Raw genomic sequence first — 22,539 nt, 5'->3', positions numbered from 1 at the left:
ACAGCATGGCGCGAACAGCGTTCAGGCTTCTCCCTACACCATCATCATCACCAACATTATCATGTGCCCGACTGTATCTAAGTTTTCTTTTCCTTCATCTCACGTCTATACCCCTGTTACGGAACAAAGGCATGTTGGCATAAGCGATAATGTGCACTGCAACACGGATATTTTTCTCAGTATTGTTTACTCTGGGCTACAAGGGGCATAGGGCATCAATGGTCTCGTCGAATATTTTATTTTGTCTTTTATGGGAAGATGACGCATTTCTTTTTGTTTCTGCTTTTTGGGGTTTGCTTGCTTGTTTTTTGCATGGCGCTGACTACAAAGAGGACTGGTGAAACGGCTGATGATATGTCGAGCACAGAACACGCACGATACTTGAGCATTTATCATGTACAAAAGACATCAAATCAAGGTTGGTGTCTGATGAGAACAGAGGGCAGAAGGCTCGCTGCATTCATCTACATTACTCGTTGGAGTAGAATAGCATAGAACTTCAATCAAGTCACTTGATTAGCATCATATCACTATTTTGATTAGTGGGTTACCATACTAGAAAGCGGTGATTTTACTGATACACACACCCTGTGATGCGTGAGTCTGGTGCCGTGATTGCTCCCGTGGGAGTGGTTCGAGAGCCATGAACATGAGACATCATCAACAGCCATCGCTCCTGTGTCATACGAAAGGTGTCAATACTGGCTGTGCTCGTGAAAATCATGTGTATAGAGTGATTTAAACGCTGTTCTAGCCCAGTTCCTACAACCAGCGGTGACGGGAGAACCAGACCATCGACACCAGTAGACAAAGTCTTGGTTATAGCCATCGGCACCTACATTGCATAGTTTATAGGTAGGTATTATCGGTCGAGTGTTGAAAAGTCTCACATGTGAAGACTGAAGAAACGCCATGTGATATCACCTACCCTGCAGCAAACCGTTTAAATTACCTTGCTTGTTTATGACTGCGAGTCTAACCTGTCACGTACAAAATGCCGTCACACGCAAGAAGCAAGTACGAGATAAACTGAACAAGCGCAAAAGAAAGCACAGGAGAGAAAAAAAGCGCTCACGTTTGCCACCCAGTGATTTTACAATAACCTCCAAGCACAAGAAGAAACGAACGTGCATTAGATACGAGACGCCATGCAACATAAAAACAGCCAACATGGATAGATATAAACATCCCTCCCCGCCTCTTCCAACAAGCGTTACATATTATGCCCTTAACCAACACGAGGCGCTTACATTCAAGTTTAATCCTCGTCAAAAATTTGGAGCGTGTTTTGCAGGATAGTGTCGATGGCCTTAATCTGCCAGCCCGCATCGGCAATGGCGGTGCTGGGATCAGTGCCCATGAGTGTCGGGCCAAAAATGACGGCTAGGTTGTGGCAGTTCATGCGGTTGTTGTGGCTGTTATCCATGACTCTCCAGAGGTGAAGAGTGAGAGCACGCAGTGTAGCGTAGTTGGGATCAGGAAGACTGTTGATGATCGCGTGAATCGAATCGCGACGCACCGTATCATCTTCTTGTTCTGTGCATATCAGTCAGTATTTGCCGAAGAGAGGTAGAAACACGAAAGGGAGGAATTGGAGCGACGTACTGGCAGCTGTGATGAAGCTATCATGATACTCGAGGGTGAGCAGCGGGTCAGGGAGATCGCGGAAAAACTGCTTCAACAGGCCAGTAACACTATTGACGTCATGGTAAAAGTTCTCGGGATTCCTAAAATCGAGCGCAGGGTTGGATGACTCTGCTATGTGATTAGCTCTGTCCTTTCTGCAAGTAGAACATGACGAACCTGTGTCGAACATATTCTTTAGTCTTTGGATATGAGCCATGGACCCAGACTGGCGGTATATGCCTTCCACATTAAGGCCGTACATATCCACCGCCTGGATGCATTGGTAAACAACCATTGGTACTGCCAAGCCGTCACGTTCATAGAGACGACTCAGTGGCAAGCCGAACATTGGCCTGGCAGGGCCGGAATGCCCAGGCCCAGGAGGAGGGTGGCTAGAAGCTCCGTAGGGAGGTGGTGACCGTGTAGCACCTGGAGGTCCTTGTCCCGAGTTTACCCCGCTTCCTGAACGTTCATGAGGAGCTTGGCCAGGAGACGGCTGTTGAGGAGGGGAACCGCCAGGCTGGAAGGGCAGAGCACCAAGTTGCGGTGGCCCGGACGAACTGATAGAGCCCCCATTGTTATATCTTTGACCAGGTGCCTGTTGTTGATTGGGGCCCCGACCTGGAAATTGCTGGTTAGGAGTGCCCTGTTGCACTGGCATGTTACCTTGACTAAAGCTCCTATTATGAGGCTGCGAAAAAGGTCGAGGGTCATCAGTCGGGGGAAATGAAGGGTCACCACCAGTAACGCCAGTGATAGGGCCAAGACCAAGGGTACTAGTCCTTGATCCTGGACCTAAAGGCTGTGGCCCGGAGAAACCACCTTGGGGCTGCGTCTGTGATACCGGTGACTGCACAACAGCTGCGGGTTGTTGGACAGGGCCTCCTGGATTATGCTGGCTGCTGGAGCCCGGAGGGTTCAGTGCCTAAAATTGTTAGTCACAATACCGATTACTTGCCAGTGGCCACTTACTGGATTGCGCTCATATTTGATTTCACCAGTGTTGGGAGGCACACTTCTGTGCTGTGCCGTGACATAGTCATTTAAGTCTTTGTCGTTGTCAATCGAAGAAGCAGCCTGTCGTAGACTGCGTTGAGCAGAGCTGCCTTGGGCCCCAGGACCCTGAATGGGACTGACACTCAGACCATTGCTTAATAGTAGGCGCTCATTGAAGGAGGCTAAATGACAAATGAGCTGCGATTGTACGACCCAGAATACTTGGGGAAAGACCTACCAAACTTCTGCATCTGCAATGAGATTCCTGCATCAATCTCCTTAATCGAGTCTTGAAGCGCTCGAATGGCTTCTGGGCGTGTCGTTGACACAAGCTGGGCCTTCTCAGCCTGCAACGCCTGGACATGCCCGTGGTAGGTAGAATCGGCTGCTTGAACCTTCTTCAGCAGCTCACCCTCATGCTGCTGCGCTGACTTGTGCCCCTTGAGGCCGAACATTTTGCCGCTCTGGCGCGACTCGCCGGTCTTAACCCGCTCATAATCCTCAGCAAGAGAGTCGTACTTGGCCTTGCTCTTACGCATAGTCTGCTCCATCTCTGCCACTTTGTTCTCAGCGGACAAGCCGTTTTGCTTCCATGACTTCCGGCTGCGCTCGGCAACACCAGCGAGCTCCATAAGCTCATCATGCATCTGGTGTAGCTCTTTGGCAAACTCGATGCCATTCTCAGCCATACGTTCGTGGGTGCTTGCCATAGCCTCGTATGCGTTACCGAATGTGCCTTGCCGATGGTCAGGTCGGCGCATGACCTCCTGGGTGGTACGGGTGAGTTTTCTGATGCCATTGGCATGGTCTTCTTCTAGACTCGATCGTTTCTTGAGGAACAATGCAAATTCCTAGAATCCCATGTTAGTAAATCGGGTTACCTGAGCGTTGGAAGCTGGTTCAAAGCCAGTTGGTCTCTCACCTTTGCTGAAGCTATACTCTGTTTGAGACGATTCAGTAGCGTAACAATGCCAATCTGTTGAATACAATTAGCCCATTATCCAGGCATTAAGCATGTTATTCTTTGCCTGGAGTATGTCATACCTCGGAAGATAAAACGTCCGAAACTTGCTTAATCTGTTCGGAATTCACACCGGATGGACCTGATGTTTGCGTAGGCGATGTGGTATCGGCGTCGGATTTCTGGTCTTTGTTCATGGCGTCGTCGACTGCAGCACCGCCGTGGTCTGATGGGGGCCCCTGGGGACTCAAGGGGATATTGCCCAAGGACATGCTGGCGGATCGGTCGCGCTCCTGTGAAGGAGAGAAGGCTTCGTTCGCCGACGGCGGGTGGTATTCGTTCATGATACCGATGTCAATTTGGAAAGGCGACCAACACAGATATTTAGTTTATAATGCCGGGGACTGTCCAAGTTGTTTGATTGAGTCAGACTTCGTTGAAGTGGACGCTCACATTCCTTGAGTTGGGTCAGGTCGTGGAGTAGAGATTGGGCAGGAACAGTTGCGTCGCAGATTTAAGGTAGGAGCAGTGAATTGGAGCGCAATAAGCACTGTGACAATCGCGAGGAACGAGTCAGATTGGATTTGCGTCGAGGCGACAACAGTGATGGTAACGTTGGAGCAGCTATTGGCGAATGAAGCTTTGTGTGCCTGTTCTGATGGGGAGAGCTTCGCAATCCGCAGGGGCGGGGGGAGATCAATGATTCGGTGCTAGGACAGGCTGGCTGGGCCGATTTGTCGTCGAGGCAGCACGGTCTTTCGGAAATGATGAACAGCGGGGATGCCCAAGGCGACGCAGGCGAATACGCACCCGTACTGTATAAGAAGAGGTGACAGAAGAGATTGAGCCAAATTAGAGAGGCGAATATACCTCCGAGGTGCAAAGATGCAGATGCAATGCAAATGGAGTTGGAATTGGGAATAGAAATGGAAATGGAGATGGAGATGGAGATGGAGATCGCTTGGCCGGCCGGTGGGGAGGGAATGGAAAGGAAACACTCACTCACTGACTGACTGACTGAGCCTGTGAGGTGTAGACGGATTGGATGGAACCATAAATTGGGCTGATTGTGGCTGAGCCCACCTATTTCTTGTCCCCTCGGGTTTCAAGGCAAGGACCCGACGCCACCAACTGAGTCTCTCGGAGCGGTTCTTTAGCGGGTGTTAGGGTCTCTTTCCACAGGACGCCTCCAGGGGACGAGGGGACGGGACCCTTTATTTGGTGGCTTCGTCTCTCTTAGCTCGATAACCCCGATCTCGACTTCACCCAGAACAAGGACTTGGCATTGTTTACCTTAGCTATTACCTCCACTTCCTCTAAGCTAGCACGCACAAACAAAAGCCCCTCGAATGCAAGAACCCGGCCGAATCATCTTACCCCATGATTCTCACAAACGATGCCTGGAAGCCACTCACTACGTACCTTGCCTATGATTTCTTACAGGGAACCGCTACTCAGCCAAGACAAGCTCTACCTAAGTACTAAGGTACTATACCATACATACATACATACCTTACCTACTAACCTAAGGTAATACCTTTAGATTGCAAATGGATGGGAGGTCTTCTACTTACGTACCCCCGCCCACTCTTTTCGCAATGTGTTTGGCGGCGAGTTGGGCAAGTTCAAAAGCCACAACGGCTGACGGCAGTTTTCAAAACGTTACCTACCTACCATACTATCTATATTCACCTGGTTCTCTGACTCCTGATATGATATGCATCGTTGCTGACGGGTGGCTATCGTTCCACCCCAGGGCTCTTTACCGATTGAAACATGTCTTGTTCGGTGGCTGCGGGCGCCAGCATTAGCTCGTCTATCAAAGAACAGCCAATCTCTCGCACAAATTGTAGCCTGCTGTGGGAACCGCAGTGCTATTACCCTCTGCGGCCTTATGCAGCCATATCTGCAAAGGCGAGACAACGGTTGTGTTGCGTTCTCACTTACAATGATACCCCATAACGGTAACACACCTCAACCACAAAAGCTCCAGCAGGGTTGATCTATCATATATGCTTAAAAAAGGGAATGTCCTAGCCTGCCAACAGAGCATACAACTCTTTGAAACTTTGGGGTTGTCGCTCAGGCATAGCTTCTCCTATTTATAACCGCTAGTGTTGAAAATCCTCAAACTAGACCTCGTGTTTCATATAAGATCCTAGCATATTCTATTCCAGCAGAGGATACGCGCACAAGACTATTGAAAGTCTACTCGAATTGCCGAGACGCCTGTTTCTAAAACAAGAAAGACAATATGCAGCCACAGCCGCAAACAAACAACATCACCCGCATTGGGTGGTTTTGTCCTACGGTACGGTACGGATACACTCTGAGTCTTTTATGATCACCCTTGTAAAAACACCTTGCTACAGTACATACATATGTGTCCACGAAGGAAGAGGATGGCTGTATTCTCCGACAAACGAATGCACAAGCAGGCCGTGCTTGCCACTCTTTAACGATGCAACCCCAGGCCTGTCAAATAGACCAAACGGATTTCACAATACACATCAGCCCACCCCAAATATTCGTTATCACAACACACGGATGTTGGCTGCTGGATGGAACAAGGGGCTAGGGTCCGGCGCCAACGTCAGCCCTCCCTTCAATGCTGCTGATACCTCACTGCAAGTGCATGTCTGGTGTTACTGGTTAAACGAGTCATCAATCTTCTGCGATGCTACAGCTTTTGACTTACATCCGCTGGTGCGACATCATTCTCGATGGCCAATTTGGTGCAAGTTGCCGGAGCCAGATGCCGTTTGCCAAACACATGCTATCGGGTGGGTGGTACTATGGCTTGACGAAGTGCCATTCTGATCCATTCGGTTAATCATTCAAATCCTATCTATCAAGCCCGGGGTATTTACAATCATGCACATCCAACCAGGCCACCCACTCCAGAACTTTCGTAATACTCAAATCCGTTCGCAAACAGGATGCGAACGAAACCCGCAGTCTGATAACTCTCTTCTCCTTGTTCTATGATCTTCGGATATCCGCTCTATCAAGAGCAATGTCTGGGTATGAGTATGGCTGCGGACAGAGCATCGTCTCATAACGACCTCGTCCCGCCCCCACCAATATATGAATGAAATATGCGGCCATAATGCTATGCTGATGCTATTAAGAAAATGCCTGAAACTCCCAGAAAGAGACAAACTGGCGAAAACTTGCTCTGAATCGTCCGTACCCCATGGTCTTGACGCCTGGTATAATGCTGTACAAGATATATGCGTGTGTTGAAACAAAAAAAAATATAAAAGAGTAAGGCGCAGATTCGCTTTTGATCGTGAATTAACATAGAACGAAGAATGCGTTGTATCATGAAGGTAGTCGTATGGCAGTAAATGTGATGCTGTTGATAGGCATGCAAATTATCGTACCCAGAAGATAAAAGAACATGCGAGGTCTATTCAGGCCATGTCGGGGTGGGAATTGGTGCGTACTTGACACCGTCTTGGTCTTCGAGCTCCTTGCGCAGGATCTCGATGGCAAGTTCCCATCGACGCACAAGCTTGGATTTTCGTGCAGTGAATGTGTGCGCCAGTGTTTCTTGCTCCAGGACCGACTGAGCATGCAACTCTACGAGCTCCAGTCGATTCCGCTCGAGTAAGGTTTCGTACTCAGCCTCTTGTCGGTCGATGAGTTCTTCCATGCGTTTAGCCTGGCGGTCCCTCATCACATTAATCTTGGCCTGATGTGATCTTTCCATGCCATCGCGAATATTGTACTGTTGCCCAAGCTCTCGAAGATCGCGTTCCGTAACCACTCTATGTGGTTGAGAGTCCGAGCCGGGGCTTGAGTTCGCACCATTGCGTCCCAACCCATCACAGTAAGCTTCCATATGCTTCAGTCGAATCCTGACACTTCGTTCACTCGCTTCCAGAGTGTTTCTCAGGTCCATCTCGGCAGCTACCTGCCGATCCTCCAATTGACTCACAGCTTTCGCATGTTTTTCTTTCATGCTCTCCTTGAGCTCGGCATGACGCTTCATCATCGAACTTTTCTGCTCGGAAAACCGTGCCCTCATTTGCTCCCTCCCCTGTTCAGCGAATTCGAGGAACCGTTCAAGTTCTTGCCGATGCATCTCGGCGAGATGGGAGAAATCAGCATTGTTTCTCGTTCGTTCTTCGGCTTCGAGGCGCTCGGCAGACGCCGCTGCAGCGGCTGCTTCCTGTGCGGCCTTCTCGTCTTCATATTCGGCTAGTTGAGCCTGTTCCTCCGTTCTCCTCCGGTCCATCTCTTCCTCCCCATCACAATCGTTCGGGCACCCAGCATTGGCGTCCCATACACCTCCACATGTGTAGCAGAACTGGGCTTTGCACCGACAAGTCATGTGTGTACTGGCTTCATCAAGTGGCACCAGGTTCTGGCACTTGTAACACCGTTTCCAGCCAGCTTTGCCTCCTTCCTTGATAACCTGATCTAGTTCCCAATCTTCCGGGCAGTCCTTACCTGTCGGATGTGCATTATGTTTGCACATAAGGCAAACTCTCGTGTTGCATTTACGGCAAGTGACAGTGGAAGGATACTTGGAGTCCACTTTTTGATGTGGTGGAATGAAGCCTCCGCATGAAGGGTTGGAACAGAATATCCTTGCCTGCCAGGGTGTGCTGTATTGTATAATGGCCTTCAAGAACTCCTGTTGGGCGTCGCGACTGAGAAGATCCTTCATCAAGGATCCTGGCAATGGCTGAGCACAGCATCTCGGTGGCATGCTCGATTCGTCGGACATGGCTGTATGGATGAGCGATCTTAGGCAGTTATCGCAGTATGTGTGGCCACATGAGATGCTGTGTAATGATTTGGAGCTCTTGAAGTCCGCACGGCAGCTGGCACAGTTCCTATGACGAGAGTCAGCACACTCTGGTTTAGTGATACCATGTTAGTCGGAAACCGGGTTAGGGACGCACAACATGACTTGGAGCGGCTGCGGGGATGCCTTCTTCTTCCATCGTAATCTGAAGCCCGACCTAACACTGAAAAGGCTGCGTTTCGTCTTGCCGCTGAATATACTCTGTGCAGTGGCATCGGGCGTTTGTGAGTCCCTTGTGGTTTTTGAATGGTTGTGGTGAGGATCGATCACTGATAGATAGCGATCATACTGAGAAAAGTTTAGGTCCTTGGATTGCCGGGCACTGGAAAGCGCCAGATCAGGCGTAGATGGACCAAAGATAGATGAATGCGTGGTCAGGGCGGTGCTTGTGGATCCGCCAGAGAGCATGGAAAATGTTCGAGCATTGTAGACTGTCGAGGCTGACTCGACGCTTGAGGTGATACGCTTATCAGTAACGGGCGCACTCGAGATACCGAGTGCATTCGCCTTGGAAACGAGGTCATCCTCGATCTGGTTCTCCGTTCGACCATGCGGCAATTGGAGTACGGTGATGAAGTAGTCGAGGTCGCTTAGCTCGGGAGCTGTGGCACCCGTGTCAGTGTCTGCGCTGTTATTGACGCCAGTGGTAACGCTTGTGGTGGTCAAAGGCGTCGTCGTGGTGGAGCTGGCCATATCGACAGCGATGATCGGGCTCTGACGGAGGGCCGCGGTGATCATGGTCCGGGGACGGCGACTCTTTACCCAGGGGAGATGAAAATGTGGCGGTGAGGTTCAGTTCGAGTCGAGTCCGAGGGTATCGCTTTCTCAGTGCATCATTGAGGGAAGAGACGAGGCCCTGTGAGAAAATGTGTGATGCCCAAGCAGGAATGAGGTGAGATGAGGAAAAAGCAAAGCAACCAAGATTACCTAGTGAAGTTGTCGTGTGGTTGAACTTGTTGTAGGGCGTGGGCGTGGGGTGATGCTGGCGAGGTCTTCTGGGATTGGATGGCTCCGTCTAGATTGACGATTCGATGATGATGATGATGATGGAACAAATCACACAAAGCCAGGGAGATACGGCTGCCCACTAACAAGGTTGCTGTGCGTTGGGTTTTGTTGGGTTCGGTTCGGTTCTGGGGAATTGACAATGTCTGACAAGTGACAACTCTCTTGGATCTGAGTCAAGCCTTGGAACATGCAAATCTTGCTCGCGCATTCAACTGAATACCAGTGCCCAAGAGGGAGAATCGGTTGCCGTCCGGAACCGTTGTAGGTCAATTTCAATTAGAGAGATACGAGTGACAGCGATGAAGATGAGAATGCGCCACCATGAGTATCCACGTAGGAATACAAAAGTGTTGAAAAGGGAAAATCGTCAAAACAAAGCACTAAAACAGGAGGACGATTAATTATGTGAACAATTAATCCGTACTCGACTATAAAAGTGCAAGATGCTGGTGGTGGGCGCAAAGGTGAGCCGTAGACAATCACGAACAAGGTCAGGATTAGTAGGTAAGTAGGTAGCCAAGGACAAGATGGGATCGGAAATGGAGTCGTCGGGAGAGTGCAGATAGATAGATTCTGACAGGCAAGCTTCAAATGGAAAGGTCGAGGTCGATAGACATCCAAAGAGACCGAGAGAAGGAGGGAAAAAAAGAGGCCGGGATATGATCCTTAATAATACTTTAATAAAGTCACAGGTGGGAGCGGGACGGGACTTTGAGGTCGGGGGAACCTCCACTTTGGAGGGATATCTGTTCCGAAAAGAGATGTCAAAAGTTCAGGCCAAACCGCAATGCGTAAGATAGAGCAGATCAGAGACGAGAACAGAGTGGGCATCCAAGATACAAGGCCGAGCAGGCAAGGCAAGGTAAGGCAAAGCAAAGCAAAGAAACAAGCAGGGTTAGTTAATGATGAGTGCTGCTAGTGAGGAAATAAGACATCAAAAGCCGCGAATAAACTATTTCTCATGCGTCAAGGGACCTATCAACATGGATAACAATATGAACCAGCTTGCCGGATTACACTGTAGACTGTTTACTTCAGCCTCTGTTGAACTGATGTAAATGCAGCAATTCTGGCCTTGTATCATACTAAGCCGGCTGTTATCTATACCGTCGACTCGGCTTATGCCCACCATGCTTCGTGATCGGGAGCGGTTGAGGTAATACAAAATGTCCACCAAAACAATCGATAATCAGCATCCATCACACTCACAGCCAAGCTGACCCAAGAAAGAAGCAAATATCCAGTCACATCAGTCAAATCAGCTCACGGTCGGTCACAAGGCGGGTCCCTCTAATGCCAGGGTTCGGGCTGACAAGGGCGGCAAGACAGAAGACAATACAGGGGGTTCGAGGGGGAGGGACCAGGGTCCTAGACTCTCTCCTTGCCTGCCATCCGCATCATCACATCATCAATGACACATTCAAAGTTGAGTCTTTCTTTGCGAGGACTCTGACACTCACTGTGGAGTCGAGCTTGAGGGAGATTCCTACATACACTGATACATTTTGATAACTGGAGAAAAAGGGGGCGAACAGAAGAATGTGTATAAGTGGGAATGGAGACGCAGAGTAAGGTAGGTCTGAGAAATGGAGAATAGAGCCGTAAACAATGTAGGGAGGACAGTGAATCAGAGTGAATCACCCCTGGCAGCACGCAGTATGTCAGTATGAGAAAGGTGGTGTATCAATTACAGGTACAGCTTAGGTAGATGGTCAATTGAAAAGCCGAAGGGAGAGGACAATTGCAGCTGATCCGATTCGAATATCGCAGGCTCATCGTCTGCGCTTTGCAAATTATAGGTACAGTAGCCGTTCCTTTCTGTTCCTGTCTTCCCGGCAGTCAGGCGACCTTAGACGCCACAGGCTGAACAGGGGGGCTGCCGAATGAGATGATTGGGGGCACTCGGCCGGGGCGTCTCCATTGCCAAGAAGCCCACTACGTATCTTGTCTGTTTAGTTTATTGAAGCGCCTTTCTTACACATGCCCCTCCTGTTGGTGTTTTACTAGCCGATATGCATATGTATTGATTCTTTGGCAGGAGTCCAGTGCTTTTCTTTTCTTTTTTTCCTCCTTTCTTTTTGCTTCTCTCTCTATTCTGGCTCCAGGACCGGCAAGCTGCGATACTGCAGTGTTCTTCCTAATAAACAACAGACCACAATTACATCTGCCGAACAAGAGTCAGCACCTACAGTAGCATTCGTATCTCCAAACTCTTCCAGTCGCAAGCTAGGAATGCCTTGATCGGCTCGCCTATCATGACGTCGAGACTTCCAACGCCAATTGCTTAATTGTTCGTCTAAACCTCTCTTGTCGATCGGTTTATCATTGGCACAAGTCATTTGATACCGCGGCGTTCAACTATTCCACATTCAAAGACACCGTTGGATTGCCGATATGTAGATCCCTACTGCAATAAACTCTCTTCGCGAACTCCATTCGAGTCGCTTATCCAGACACAAGCTGCGAGTTGTGACATCCACGCCAAAGCAGGGAAGTTGAAGTACTTGGCATCCTGACTCGATATTTCCCTCACGATGGCCTCTAGCATGACACTACCTACCTTAGGTGTATCGCTAAGGTATCATTTTGCCATTGTTGAGCTAGGAACCCTCCGGTGTATAAAACGTACGACCGTGGAGTTTGACCCACCTCGTCAAGCATTAAATCACTCCGCAGTTTACTCTCCGAAACGCGGGATAGTCGAATATTAGCTATGGTTCTTGGAGCGAATTATCAATTTCAATGCCAAGCTCAGACGAGTTGCTTCACGGCAACCGCCGCGATCCAATGTGGCTTGTAAATGCTTTTTCTACCAACGATCATCGCCTGTTCATTTCCCCAACTGTCCGTCTACCTGTCTGGCCTGGGCGACGTCGGTTCCGTACTACCACGACACTCCGGGGGGATGTCAAAAAGTCATCCGATCTCCTGTTAATGAGCCGCAGAGGAGGCAGCGGTGAACATTGTGCAGGCGTATATGCAGCCGCAATGTGACGAATCTCGGAATTTTCGATCAATGGCTGAAGTTGTGTCAGATGAGAATGTGAAATGTTTGTGACAAGCGTAGATCTTGATATCCCTAGACGGCAGATCACCCGCGTGTCTCGGGGCGACAACCTCAAAGAGTAGATAGCCTTTACGCAAGGGTTCAGTTTTGCTGTTCCGGCTAACCTTTGGATGAGATCGGGTCCGTTTTCAGCTCTTGTTGTCCGGTGAGGGCGTGCCGCAGTCTGTTGTTGTTCAGCTGTCGTATCGTATAACTAAGTGAATTCTGAGACTTGGACAATAAGGGAGGTGGCAGATGGGTAAATCGGCATGAGAATGGGTATGGATGTCTGGAACTCGCATCAAAGGCTGTCAGTCTTGACTTCGAGCAATCCTTGCGGTCAGTGGAGGACAATGTAACTTGTGCTAATACTCTTAACCCAAAGCTCAGGTGCCTGCCTATATCCCAAATTCTCGCTCAGCCCTTCTGCCCGGCCGGACTAGTGATGGCTGCAGATGATGTGCATAATGCGCATGCAGGAGGACTAATTAACACAAGTGCTCTTTTGCCAACCCTTCAATGGGACCCTGTATAGCCTCTGCCAAATATCGGAAACTCTGAACCACGAACTACACCATAACTACCATCCAAGTATTCGTGTTGCTGCAGACTCTGCAAGCACCCGACCCCATTTGAGTTTCGTTTCAACAAGGCTTCAGCCTTCAAACCTCCCGCCCGGCCGAGGCATCGGCCGATCAGTTAATGGTTAGTTTATTTAGCCCCCAGTAGCTGCGACCACTCTACCAGCCGACGCCATTTGAAGGTCAACACTAAAAGTCGATTGGCGGGAGCTACGCTCTTGAGTTTCCCCCCAAGAACAAGCTCACGGGAACTAAAAACTGCTATCGTTAGCCAATGGCTTGCGAGTTTGAACTCTATGCCATAATCGAGCTATTCGAGTCATAAACTTAGCGGGGGATGTGAAGCCTAAACACGCTCGCTTTCCAATCACGTTGCCCGGACCACAAGGGAGGATGAGACGAGATCATCCAGAAATTAGGTCTGGTTTAGCTGAACTATCTAGTTTCAGCGTATAGTGTTTTGCAACGTTCGGCGGATACGATTTACTGCCAAACTTGATAAAAACCAACGAATAGGCATGAGTATGTTCGAGACAAGAAATGCCACCTCGTTATAATTACGCAGGCCTCAGAACCTTTCGTGGCCACTCAGCATCGCGGTTGAAACGATGGAAATCTGGACTCGTTTGTTCTGTTATATCCCCACAGGTCGCTTGTCCTTGAACAAAAGCGGGCTGCATGAGTGATCGACGTCGGATCGACGATTCCCGAAGCCCATCGCCGACAGCTGACTTCTTATTAACCCCCTTGCTATAGCGCATAAGACACTCGGATGCTCAACAATACATATTTGTTCGGAAGGGAGCACGGTATTGGGATTGTTCTGAATCTCAAAACCCCGTGCATCATCATTTCCGTGCCCAAGGCTCGATGCCGGCGTTGTGATCAACGCCAGCCCCGAGCAACCGGTACATGAGAGCGTGCACTATTGTTGATCGATGTCTTGACTCATCACCAATGGCTGTTGGATGTCTCTTACCTATTCGTGCCAGCCGGCCACTAGCACACGGGTTTCAGCAATGCACCATTGAGGCAGACAGGGCAGATCAGAAATAGGCCAAAGAGGGATCTCGATGTTTGCCAGCATGACCGACGTCGGCTATAGTAGTTTGTGTAGTTCTCTAACGTGGTTCCATATATGCGACTCCACACACTAACTTAGCTTATTATAGCCAATGCGTCTTGAGGTCTTGAGAAGAAGAGTATTGAGTACGTGAGTATGGAAGATTCAGACGCAAGTAAGGGAAGGGGGCAAAAGAAATGCCGAATGTCGGTGTGCCGGCATTGCTCTGCCACCTTGCATAAAGAAAACAGAATTGATGGAGGCTTGTGAACTTCGCCGACCTACATATATCGAATATGAGTTCTCATATCTGCCACAAACTAGGAGATTACAATCTGGAACATGCATGAACTTCAAAACCAAAGCACTTGTGATATTCTCACACACCAAGGATCTATCAAAACTAATCGTTTAGCCAAAATAGCCATATGAACACTGACACTTGATACTGTTCCCAGCCGAGTCTGGATGTGTGCCAAATAGTTTTCTGTAACTACTGGAGCTCTGGCTATTCAGCTTCTTGTCCAGATTCTGGCGGTATGCATACTGATCTTCTGGTGAGGCATACTTCACACTAGGCGTCGAATATACTGGAAACATCACGTTCTTGTTGAACCAGCCAACTGGCGATCCATTTATAATGCTCTCAAAACGTTCTGCTTCGGACAATAGATGATGAGCAGGATGTATACAAGTTACATAGCAGGACATCTAGTTTAGGATAAAGCTATATTACATGTTTTTGCTAGTATGAAAACATTGCTCTGGCATGTTTGCGAGTTACGACACCCTTTCTAGCTCATCCATAATTTTTCTTAGACGTATGCCTATCATTTCAAGTGATATATATCACTTCCATAAACTCGTTTGCAAGGTAGAGAAGCTATTTATTATGGACAGCACGAATCAAAAGCACCGAAATATTCGGACATAATAGCGGCAAGGTCAGACAGCTGTTGACAATGGTTTGAGAGAGCCCTAAGGCTTGGAAAGACAGAAAGCAGGTCACGGATCTTGAAGAGGCCGCAGATTGCGATAGCCAAGACGCAGTCAGATTTCTCAGCAGAGTTACTACCCCTAAGTTAATGCTCTTTTGTTACATCCAGCGTGAATTTAGAACAGAGACTGCCCTATGCAACGGCGACACTGAGGTTATTTGTGAGATGTGTCACGAACCTAGGTACCTACTAACTAAGAATCGGCTGCTAGGGGTTCAAGGCTATTCATTGGAGGCACGGAGTTTGGCACTCTAATAATCGAGGACAGTATATGCTTATCGACATGCTTATTGACAAGGCTTATCACATGAGCTTTGGTAGTGGAACTGAAAGTGCTTTGTTCCCTGCTGCTCTGAATGGGGGCTTTGGTGAGCCCCTTTGTTCAAGTTGGTTCACTGCCTCAGCAGGCTACAACAGAACAGGGAGTCAGGCTATTATTAATGGAACCTAAGCTACCTTAAGTCAAGTCAGCTCGCGACAACCCTGATCAAAGGATCCAAGTACAAAACAAAGGATTCAACGACCTGAAAGCATGCAATCAATATTCGCCTCTACCTTCGTGATTTGCCATTTCCCAATTCAACTTGGAGATTGTTGATACTATCGACAGTACCTATCGTAATTCTATCGACGTTGATGAAATACGAACATTTATTTATTCCACTTGCTCCTCTTATTAGGTACCTTAGTGGCCTGCTCCCCCCTGCTGGCGTCTCCCCACTTTGAACCCGTCCACTCGGCCCCATCTTCTCGGGTTCTACTAGACTCTAGACCCTCCTCCTCCAGACTTCCCTTTCCTCAACCCGCGCGTCAACTTGAACTTTGAACGACTCGAGACAATATCCTTCAGCAAAAATATATCATATTACCATACTATTCATCATAGAAACCGGTATTATACCCTCAATTTCTCGCGCCTTGCTACCTCACGCCCTGTCGCGCATCAAACTATGGCAGCGGCTGGCCTGATCGATCCGACAAAGACGGGCAACTATCCCGTCATCCTCGGCGATGCTCTCTTAGGCAAGACATCCAACGAGATCTTCACCGGTATCAAGTGTAAGTCTTTCTTGACCTCCAAGCTCGACGTGTCATGCCATGGTACTTACAATACTCCAAGACAATCACAAGCCGACACTCTCGTCAGACTCGGCCCCCAACTTGGCTCGCATAAAACCCTCTATCCCCGGAAAGACGGCATCCTACGATCTCACATATACCGATAACGACGCAAAGTATGCATTCACAGGGACAAGAAATAAGGATAGTGGCCAATATGTTCTTTACTTCGACCCCAGCCGCGAGGCCTTTATCCTCGATCTTGTCGACTCTACTTTCAACATGAACGTCACCCGACTGCCTGGTAACGCCGATGCTGACAGTCTCCGTCGTCAATATCCTCACATTGATAGTGCGTCAAATAGCGCATCAAAAACAAACACAAAGATTGAAAAGAGTGCATCCGACAAATCCAATGCCAAAGCACGCGCCAAACCCACCACACAGAAGAGGGATATCAAGCGCAAGCCCGAGAAGAAGCAGGCCCCCAGGAATATCGAGCTCTCATTACCAGTACCTCAATCCAACGAACAGTCAAAATCTGCCGAACCCAAGAAGCGTACACCAGCCCCTGAAGAGGAGGACGAGGACGAGGATGATGACGATGGTGGTCTTCTTGTCGAGTATCCTGGCGCCGACCCCAACACAGCGCGTAGGACTGACTTCTCGCCTGCCTTCCCGTCTGTGCGCCGCTTTGATGAATTCATGGATCAGCGCGAGTCTGAAGGTGATGATGCCGATGGCGAGGAAGATGATGATCCAGATTTTGAGTTCAAGCTGCCCAGCCCTGTCAACAACCGTAGCCAATATGACAATGGGCCCGACCCTATGGATGTAGACGGGGAAGAGGAAGGAGAGGAAGGGCTAGAAGTCGATCTCGCCAAAGAACTCGAGGACGCATTCGAAAACCTGGAGAACAGCCAACAAGAAGACCCCGATGGGGATGAAAGCGAGATTAGTGAAGAGGACTAAAAAGGTTCTGGTTCATTGGGCCTTTCGATTTAGATTTGTTTATATTCGGCGTTTCCACGGGATATACGGCACAGACACTGCCAGAAACAGCGGTTATGATGTTGGCCAGGCGTTGGAAAAGAGCCATTTTCAAGGGAATACTCGACGATACCACTGCCACTACCACCAGTACGACTCTTAGTACCATTTCTTCTTAATAGAAGGAAAAGGCTTGATTCTTATAAACTAGCTATAGAAAGAGAGGACTATTTATAATAGTCCTAAAGTGTTTACTTAAGCTAGATTGCCTATAGCAACCTAGATAGGCTTCCTGCATATAGGCATCTAGGGCAAACAGCAAATACATACAAACGAAGGGCATCAGTTATCTAACATTTCTGGCTACCCTATTCTATAGCAAACACACGATGACGAATATAACCATATATAGAAAACACTTTGCGTGTGGTGCCACTCATGCTATCCTCTCAGCCCCTTCTCCTTGATTATCATACTTCCATTTCTCTCCAGGCAAATGATCCGTGATACCCTCGATCGCATCCTCGGACCAAAGATGGACCTTCGAATACGATAACTGCTGGCCCCAGATTTTGAGGTCCTCCTTGTCAAATGCTCCAACAGACATGCTGATCTTTTCCGACTTTTCATTGCGCCAGAAGAGCCAGCTGCCGCAACTGGAACAGAAGCCCCGCGCTGCGTCTGGTGACGCGTGGTATCGCGATAGCGTCGCCTGAGAGGTGAACTCTACGCTGGAGGCAGGGACTGACTGAAGCCATGCAATGAGAGAGCCACCATTCTTACGGCACTGGGAGCATTGGCAGGTTGAGCACTGCCAAGTGATGGTTAGTACAGTGAGATTTGAGAAATAGGAAGTGAGACGTACGCTTCTCTTCCAGTCATGGCCAGATGGAAATGTCAGCCTGTAGCGAACTGAGCCACAGAGACATCCGCCAGAGACGCTTGTAGGGTATTCTTCTGAGGCCATTGGGTTTCTTTTATACGAGTGATAGTAGCAATGAGACCGTAGTGTTCGAAATTAAAAGCAATGAAACGAGGAAGAGGGTTGAGTGTCGTACTGCATGGTGTTGAAGGGCGTGACCCCTCATCCAAGGGCTCTGCCCGCGGCAAGAATGTCAATGGCGCCTTTCGCTTCCCTGCTTGATGAACATCTATAAATTCAGAACCCCTGGCGTCATTATTCTCATTACTAGTAAACTAATGCCTGCGTATCAGGCTTAGGCATGGGTATAAATGCATGCATGCCTCGCCAATCACACTCATGATATCCGTAAAGAAGAATGCAAATACCGGGTCAGTATGCCGGTTGATGTTCATATCGTAACATTATTAGATAGCCTCCCATTTTGCAAGCCACCCGACGCTCTCGCCCGCATTTCTAACAATACAATATCGTCCTTCCTTTGCGTTTTCCTTGACATCGTCTAAAACCTTGTTTATCGCGATTGAACCAATGGCCATACCGTGACCCTCGCTCAGACTAAATGATCCGGTGGTGACGAAGCCAACGAGATCGTCGGCGTTAGGAACAAGGGGATGGCCATCCATGTCGGATTCATTGGCCGGCGTAAGAGGGTAAGGCGCAGGTTTAGAGACGAGTTCAGCGGCAAGTTGACGCTTCAGAAAGTCCAAGTCGCGGGGCACCGAGGTTCTCGATGTTTTGTTCTTTGTAGACAGAGACGGCCGGGCTTGAGAAAGCCATTGGGTCCGAAGATCATAGGGAAGCGAGGAGGGTGTAGATAATGAACCTGGGGGGATAGTGGCAGGAACTTCGGCTTCAGAGGACTGTGGAGCTGTGGTAGGACGAGATGGGAGGCGATAGATGCGAGCACAGGATGTGGCAACGCCCCTAGAGATCAGAGATATACGGACGCCAAGAAGAGCGTTTGTCGGTATTGTTGAAGAGGTAGAAGGAGATGCGACGGCTTGGTTAAAAGCCGCTTTCGTGATTTGGTGCAGCTGGTAAATGCGTGGCTCTTGTGGCTTCGATAATTCTGTTGAAGCTGGATTTTCGTCCTGGTCTACGTCCATCGCAACCTCCGTATTGTTCTCTTCGCTGGTGCGCGAATCTCCTGCATTGAACAATAGCTCAAAATTGCTAGCGAGACCATCGCCAATCTCGCCCTTCCTTCCACCGCCCAGATCAAGTGATTCCCATGCGGTTCTCTTGCTCTTTGGTCGTCTCTCCCAAGCGGCTCTTCTTTTTCGACGCTCCTCGAGCTCCCATGCAGCACCAGCCTTGGTTCCAGGAAAATCCCCAGGGAACCAAGTCTGACCTCGTTCGAAGGTGACCTGTCGAATCTCGTTCAAGCCTGCAAATCGCGGGTTGCCCCCTGAAGAAAGGGGATAATGTACCAAACAGTACCAGAGATGCTGTATACACTTCCATGGTGCAAGCAAAGTCCATGTACCTTGCTTCTGTGTGCCTCTATCCGTGCGGGAGGCCAAAAGGATGACCGGGATCGGGGGATCATCTCCTGTAAGTTTCAAGATGGTTCCGGGAGCACTTTTTGCTCTTCGTCTATCGATTTGTTTCTGTGAAGGGAGGCAGGACGCGGCATGACGAGTGTCACGATCGAATAAGGCATACGGGTTCAAATTCTCCTCGGCCGACCACGACGCTATCCTTTCGAGGAGTTGAAGTTGCGACTCTGGGTCTTCGGAGACCTCCAGGCGCCTTGGGGGATATTGAAGACGGGGATCCTGCACCGAGAACCCCAATACCGCGCCAGCAGGGAGAGTGGCAGCATTTGTCAAACCGGCCAGCCCTTGAAAAAGCTCGGTATGATCTGTTTCCTTCTTTTCCTTCACAGGATAAGTACGCAATATAGCTAGCAGAGCTTCTGTAGATCCCGGTCCTGTCAAGTCTAAGCTTCCAATCTCAAATCGAAGATCTTCGATGTAAAGCCGAGGGTTTTCCTGCTTTATTAAAGATAGTAACTCGTTAAACAGCTCGAGGAAGGCTGATGGGTGGATCCTTAAGAAAACCTGTCTCGATTCTTGTTTTAGCTCCTGGTTATCATCTTGTGCCGGTGGCTCGGGGTTCCATAAGATAGTACATGGTCCGATCATCTTTCGGTCGACTTGATTCTGCTGTCCGGTTTGAATTGCCCGAGTTAGAACACCGGTCCATGAGCGGGTTCCGATCCTCCACTTCTTTCCCTTGTCGTTCCAACATGAATCCTGAACAACCCCTATACGCTTCAACACACGTTCTATGCCAGCGCGCCTACCGTAAAGTCCAATTGTGCTCATGTAGCTCATCTCCCATACAACCGCGCCTCTGTCGCCCTGAGCTCGATGTGTAGGTCGGTATATCTTTTCGTTTGGCGACAATGGGATAGCGAACCGCCATAAAGGTTCCAACGGATCAGTCATGCGTGCTCTTTTCGCATGCCATGAGTGAGTTGGTAACCATGTTTTGTTCAGTTGCCGCTTGCGGAACTTGGACTTTGGCTTTGGAGGTTCGTTGAGTTCGTTTCGTCGAAGTTTTGGTCTCGGCGGTCTTCCTACTACAGCTAATGCTTTCTCTTTACTGACATCTCCATCTTGCTTCGCCTTCCCTAGGCTAGCCTTGCGTTTCCTCGCTGCTAATATTCCCAACTTTCGTGCTGTTTCGGATCTTATTTTTGCTCGCGTTGTTCTGGGTTTCCTCCTTCTGGCTTCGACGACCGGAGTGTTGTCGTCCTTCATCTCTTTAAGCGCACGTTTTCTAAGTCGGCGCGGTACCCGTTTGGGGTTGTGACTCGCTGTGCGGCGGCGTAAGCCTCTGGGTACCTTCTGAAAGGCGCGACTGCTAGCAACAGCTTTCGATGTGGCCATGCTCTGCTCAAGAGCGCGAATCTCGAACTCGTGGGCGGCCACAAAAGCCTGGAGATCGAGTTCGCCATCTTTGAGTGCAGCTTCGGCGGGTTGTGCAGGGATGCTGCGCGCAGAATGAACGACAGAGCGCTTCTCCCTGCGGCCATTCGACACCGGCGTGTCGGCCTTTCGCTTTCTACTGTCCGGCCCAGATTGGGCTCCGGTAGAAGATCCCGGAGCCATGGTGAGAGATTTGTCGTGAAGATGTCAAATTTGGGAGTTCTTGGTCACCTTCAAGTGAACGTCGAAACGCGACGGAAAGAAAATAAAAGCTTTATCGATAAGCTTTTGACGGACCCTCCATGGAAGCCATCATTTCTGAACCGCCATCATGACATGTGAATACCTTAGGCAGGGAGGTAGGGGAGCTTGATTTATTAGGAGAGGGCGGGTCGGTCGATTTATTTTTCCCTTCATTATTTATTGTCTGCAAAAGATAGACCGTTGGCCACAATGCAGTTCCGTTCCACCAGGCCAGGACAGTTCTTCTGAGCTGGCCACCATGCGAAGGTTCCTTTATTTATATAGGATGAGCTTGTCCAACATGGGCTTTGACACATTTTGCAACAAAATGGTTGATTAAATCAGCAATTCTTTTTTTCAATATTTAAACTCTCAAACACCAACATCGAAATACATATGAACGCCTCTAGTAAGGGTATAATAAGCTGTCAAGTTTGCGCCATTCGCCAGATAATCGTCCTAGACGTTGCCAATCTGAGACGATCAGATATTTGGTTCAACTTGGTTGCCAAGCCATGACGAGAAAATGAATTCTGATCAAGGCGTGATGATGAGGCCACCGAGCTTCCCTGAATCGTCTATTCTAGCTCCATCCCGTAACACTGTAATGTCTCCTCACTGCTTCTGCCAATTGTCCCGGAGGTTGGCATTTGGAACACATCTTATGGCCCCTAGAACCCGATCAGCTTATTAGTGTCTCAACGCATCTAACGCAGATCGATGTCATAAGAGAGCATACCAAAATTCTGGGGGATCAACAACATTAGGCGTACATGGCCTTTGCGATCTTTCGTATTTTGGGCACCACTTTCGAACAATCCAAGCATGATGTTGGCACCGAAATTCGACCTTGCATTTGGCGGTTAGCAAGAGGGCCACCTTCACTGTAGGCAAAGAGGGAGCTCATACAAAGAAGTAGTCACACATTCTCAACAAGGTAAATGATTTTGACAAAGACAGATCAGGACTCAACGGCGATCGTCCCCCTTTTGCAGGATCGCTTCCACAATACATGTCTGACCTCTCACTTTTATTCGATCACATTGTTGTGAAATATGCTAAAGGTCCATGGTGAGAGGTGACCGATGAGGAATCTTACCGAAGCATCGGACTCCAAGGTCTCATAATTGTTGTATATTGCTTCTTTTGAGAACGCCATCGTAGGGAACCGATGCAACCTGCAATGCAGCAGGGGGCCTAAGGACAGATCGGGAAATGGGTGTTTGAGGATCGAGAGAGAAGATTGTGCAAAATAGTACAAGTTGTCTCTTTTGTCATCTCTTCTCCC

At 49.0% G+C, this 22,539-nt stretch overlaps 6 protein-coding genes across 6 annotated transcripts; 1 reads left to right on the top strand and 5 right to left on the bottom strand.

Moving 5' to 3' along the window:
• Positions 1 to 1,258: 1,258 nt before the first annotated feature.
• Positions 1,259 to 3,927, bottom strand: J7337_008379 (uncharacterized protein; the record flags this gene model as incomplete). Its single annotated transcript, XM_044825998.1, has 6 exons — positions 1,259 to 1,536; positions 1,606 to 1,755; positions 1,804 to 2,551; positions 2,599 to 2,804; positions 2,861 to 3,473; positions 3,667 to 3,927. The coding sequence occupies 6 exons, from the start codon at positions 3,925 to 3,927 to the stop codon at positions 1,259 to 1,261; spliced, it is 2,256 nt and encodes a 751-aa protein (XP_044678915.1).
• A 3,068-nt stretch (positions 3,928 to 6,995) lies between these two features.
• Positions 6,996 to 8,321, bottom strand: J7337_008378 (uncharacterized protein; the record flags this gene model as incomplete). Its single annotated transcript, XM_044825997.1, has 1 exon — positions 6,996 to 8,321. One exon carries the CDS (start codon positions 8,319 to 8,321, stop codon positions 6,996 to 6,998), a length of 1,326 nt encoding a protein of 441 aa, XP_044678914.1.
• A 121-nt stretch (positions 8,322 to 8,442) lies between these two features.
• Positions 8,443 to 9,140, bottom strand: J7337_008377 (uncharacterized protein; the record flags this gene model as incomplete). The annotated part of the gene is made up of 2 exons (XM_044825996.1): positions 8,443 to 8,452; positions 8,500 to 9,140. The coding sequence occupies 2 exons, from the start codon at positions 9,138 to 9,140 to the stop codon at positions 8,443 to 8,445; spliced, it is 651 nt and encodes a 216-aa protein (XP_044678913.1).
• Positions 9,141 to 16,048: 6,908 nt separating this feature from the next.
• J7337_008376 (uncharacterized protein) lies at positions 16,049 to 17,129 on the top strand (the record flags this gene model as incomplete). The annotated part of the gene is made up of 2 exons (XM_044825995.1): positions 16,049 to 16,157; positions 16,246 to 17,129. 2 exons carry the CDS (start codon positions 16,049 to 16,051, stop codon positions 17,127 to 17,129), a joined length of 993 nt encoding a protein of 330 aa, XP_044678912.1.
• A 454-nt stretch (positions 17,130 to 17,583) lies between these two features.
• Positions 17,584 to 18,114, bottom strand: J7337_008375 (uncharacterized protein; the record flags this gene model as incomplete). The annotated part of the gene is made up of 2 exons (XM_044825994.1): positions 17,584 to 17,934; positions 18,013 to 18,114. The coding sequence occupies 2 exons, from the start codon at positions 18,112 to 18,114 to the stop codon at positions 17,584 to 17,586; spliced, it is 453 nt and encodes a 150-aa protein (XP_044678911.1).
• A 362-nt stretch (positions 18,115 to 18,476) lies between these two features.
• On the bottom strand, positions 18,477 to 21,191 carry J7337_008374 (uncharacterized protein; the record flags this gene model as incomplete). The annotated part of the gene is made up of 1 exon (XM_044825993.1): positions 18,477 to 21,191. The coding sequence occupies one exon, from the start codon at positions 21,189 to 21,191 to the stop codon at positions 18,477 to 18,479; it is 2,715 nt and encodes a 904-aa protein (XP_044678910.1).
• Positions 21,192 to 22,539: the final 1,348 nt, after the last annotated feature.

The sequence above is a fragment of the Fusarium musae genome, chromosome 6 (assembly GCF_019915245.1).
Source record: "Fusarium musae strain F31 chromosome 6, whole genome shotgun sequence".
NCBI classification, from domain to species: Eukaryota; Fungi; Ascomycota; class Sordariomycetes; order Hypocreales; family Nectriaceae; genus Fusarium; species Fusarium musae.
Note: the sequence above shows the minus strand (reverse complement) of the source record. Positions and strands in the feature narration are given on the sequence as shown.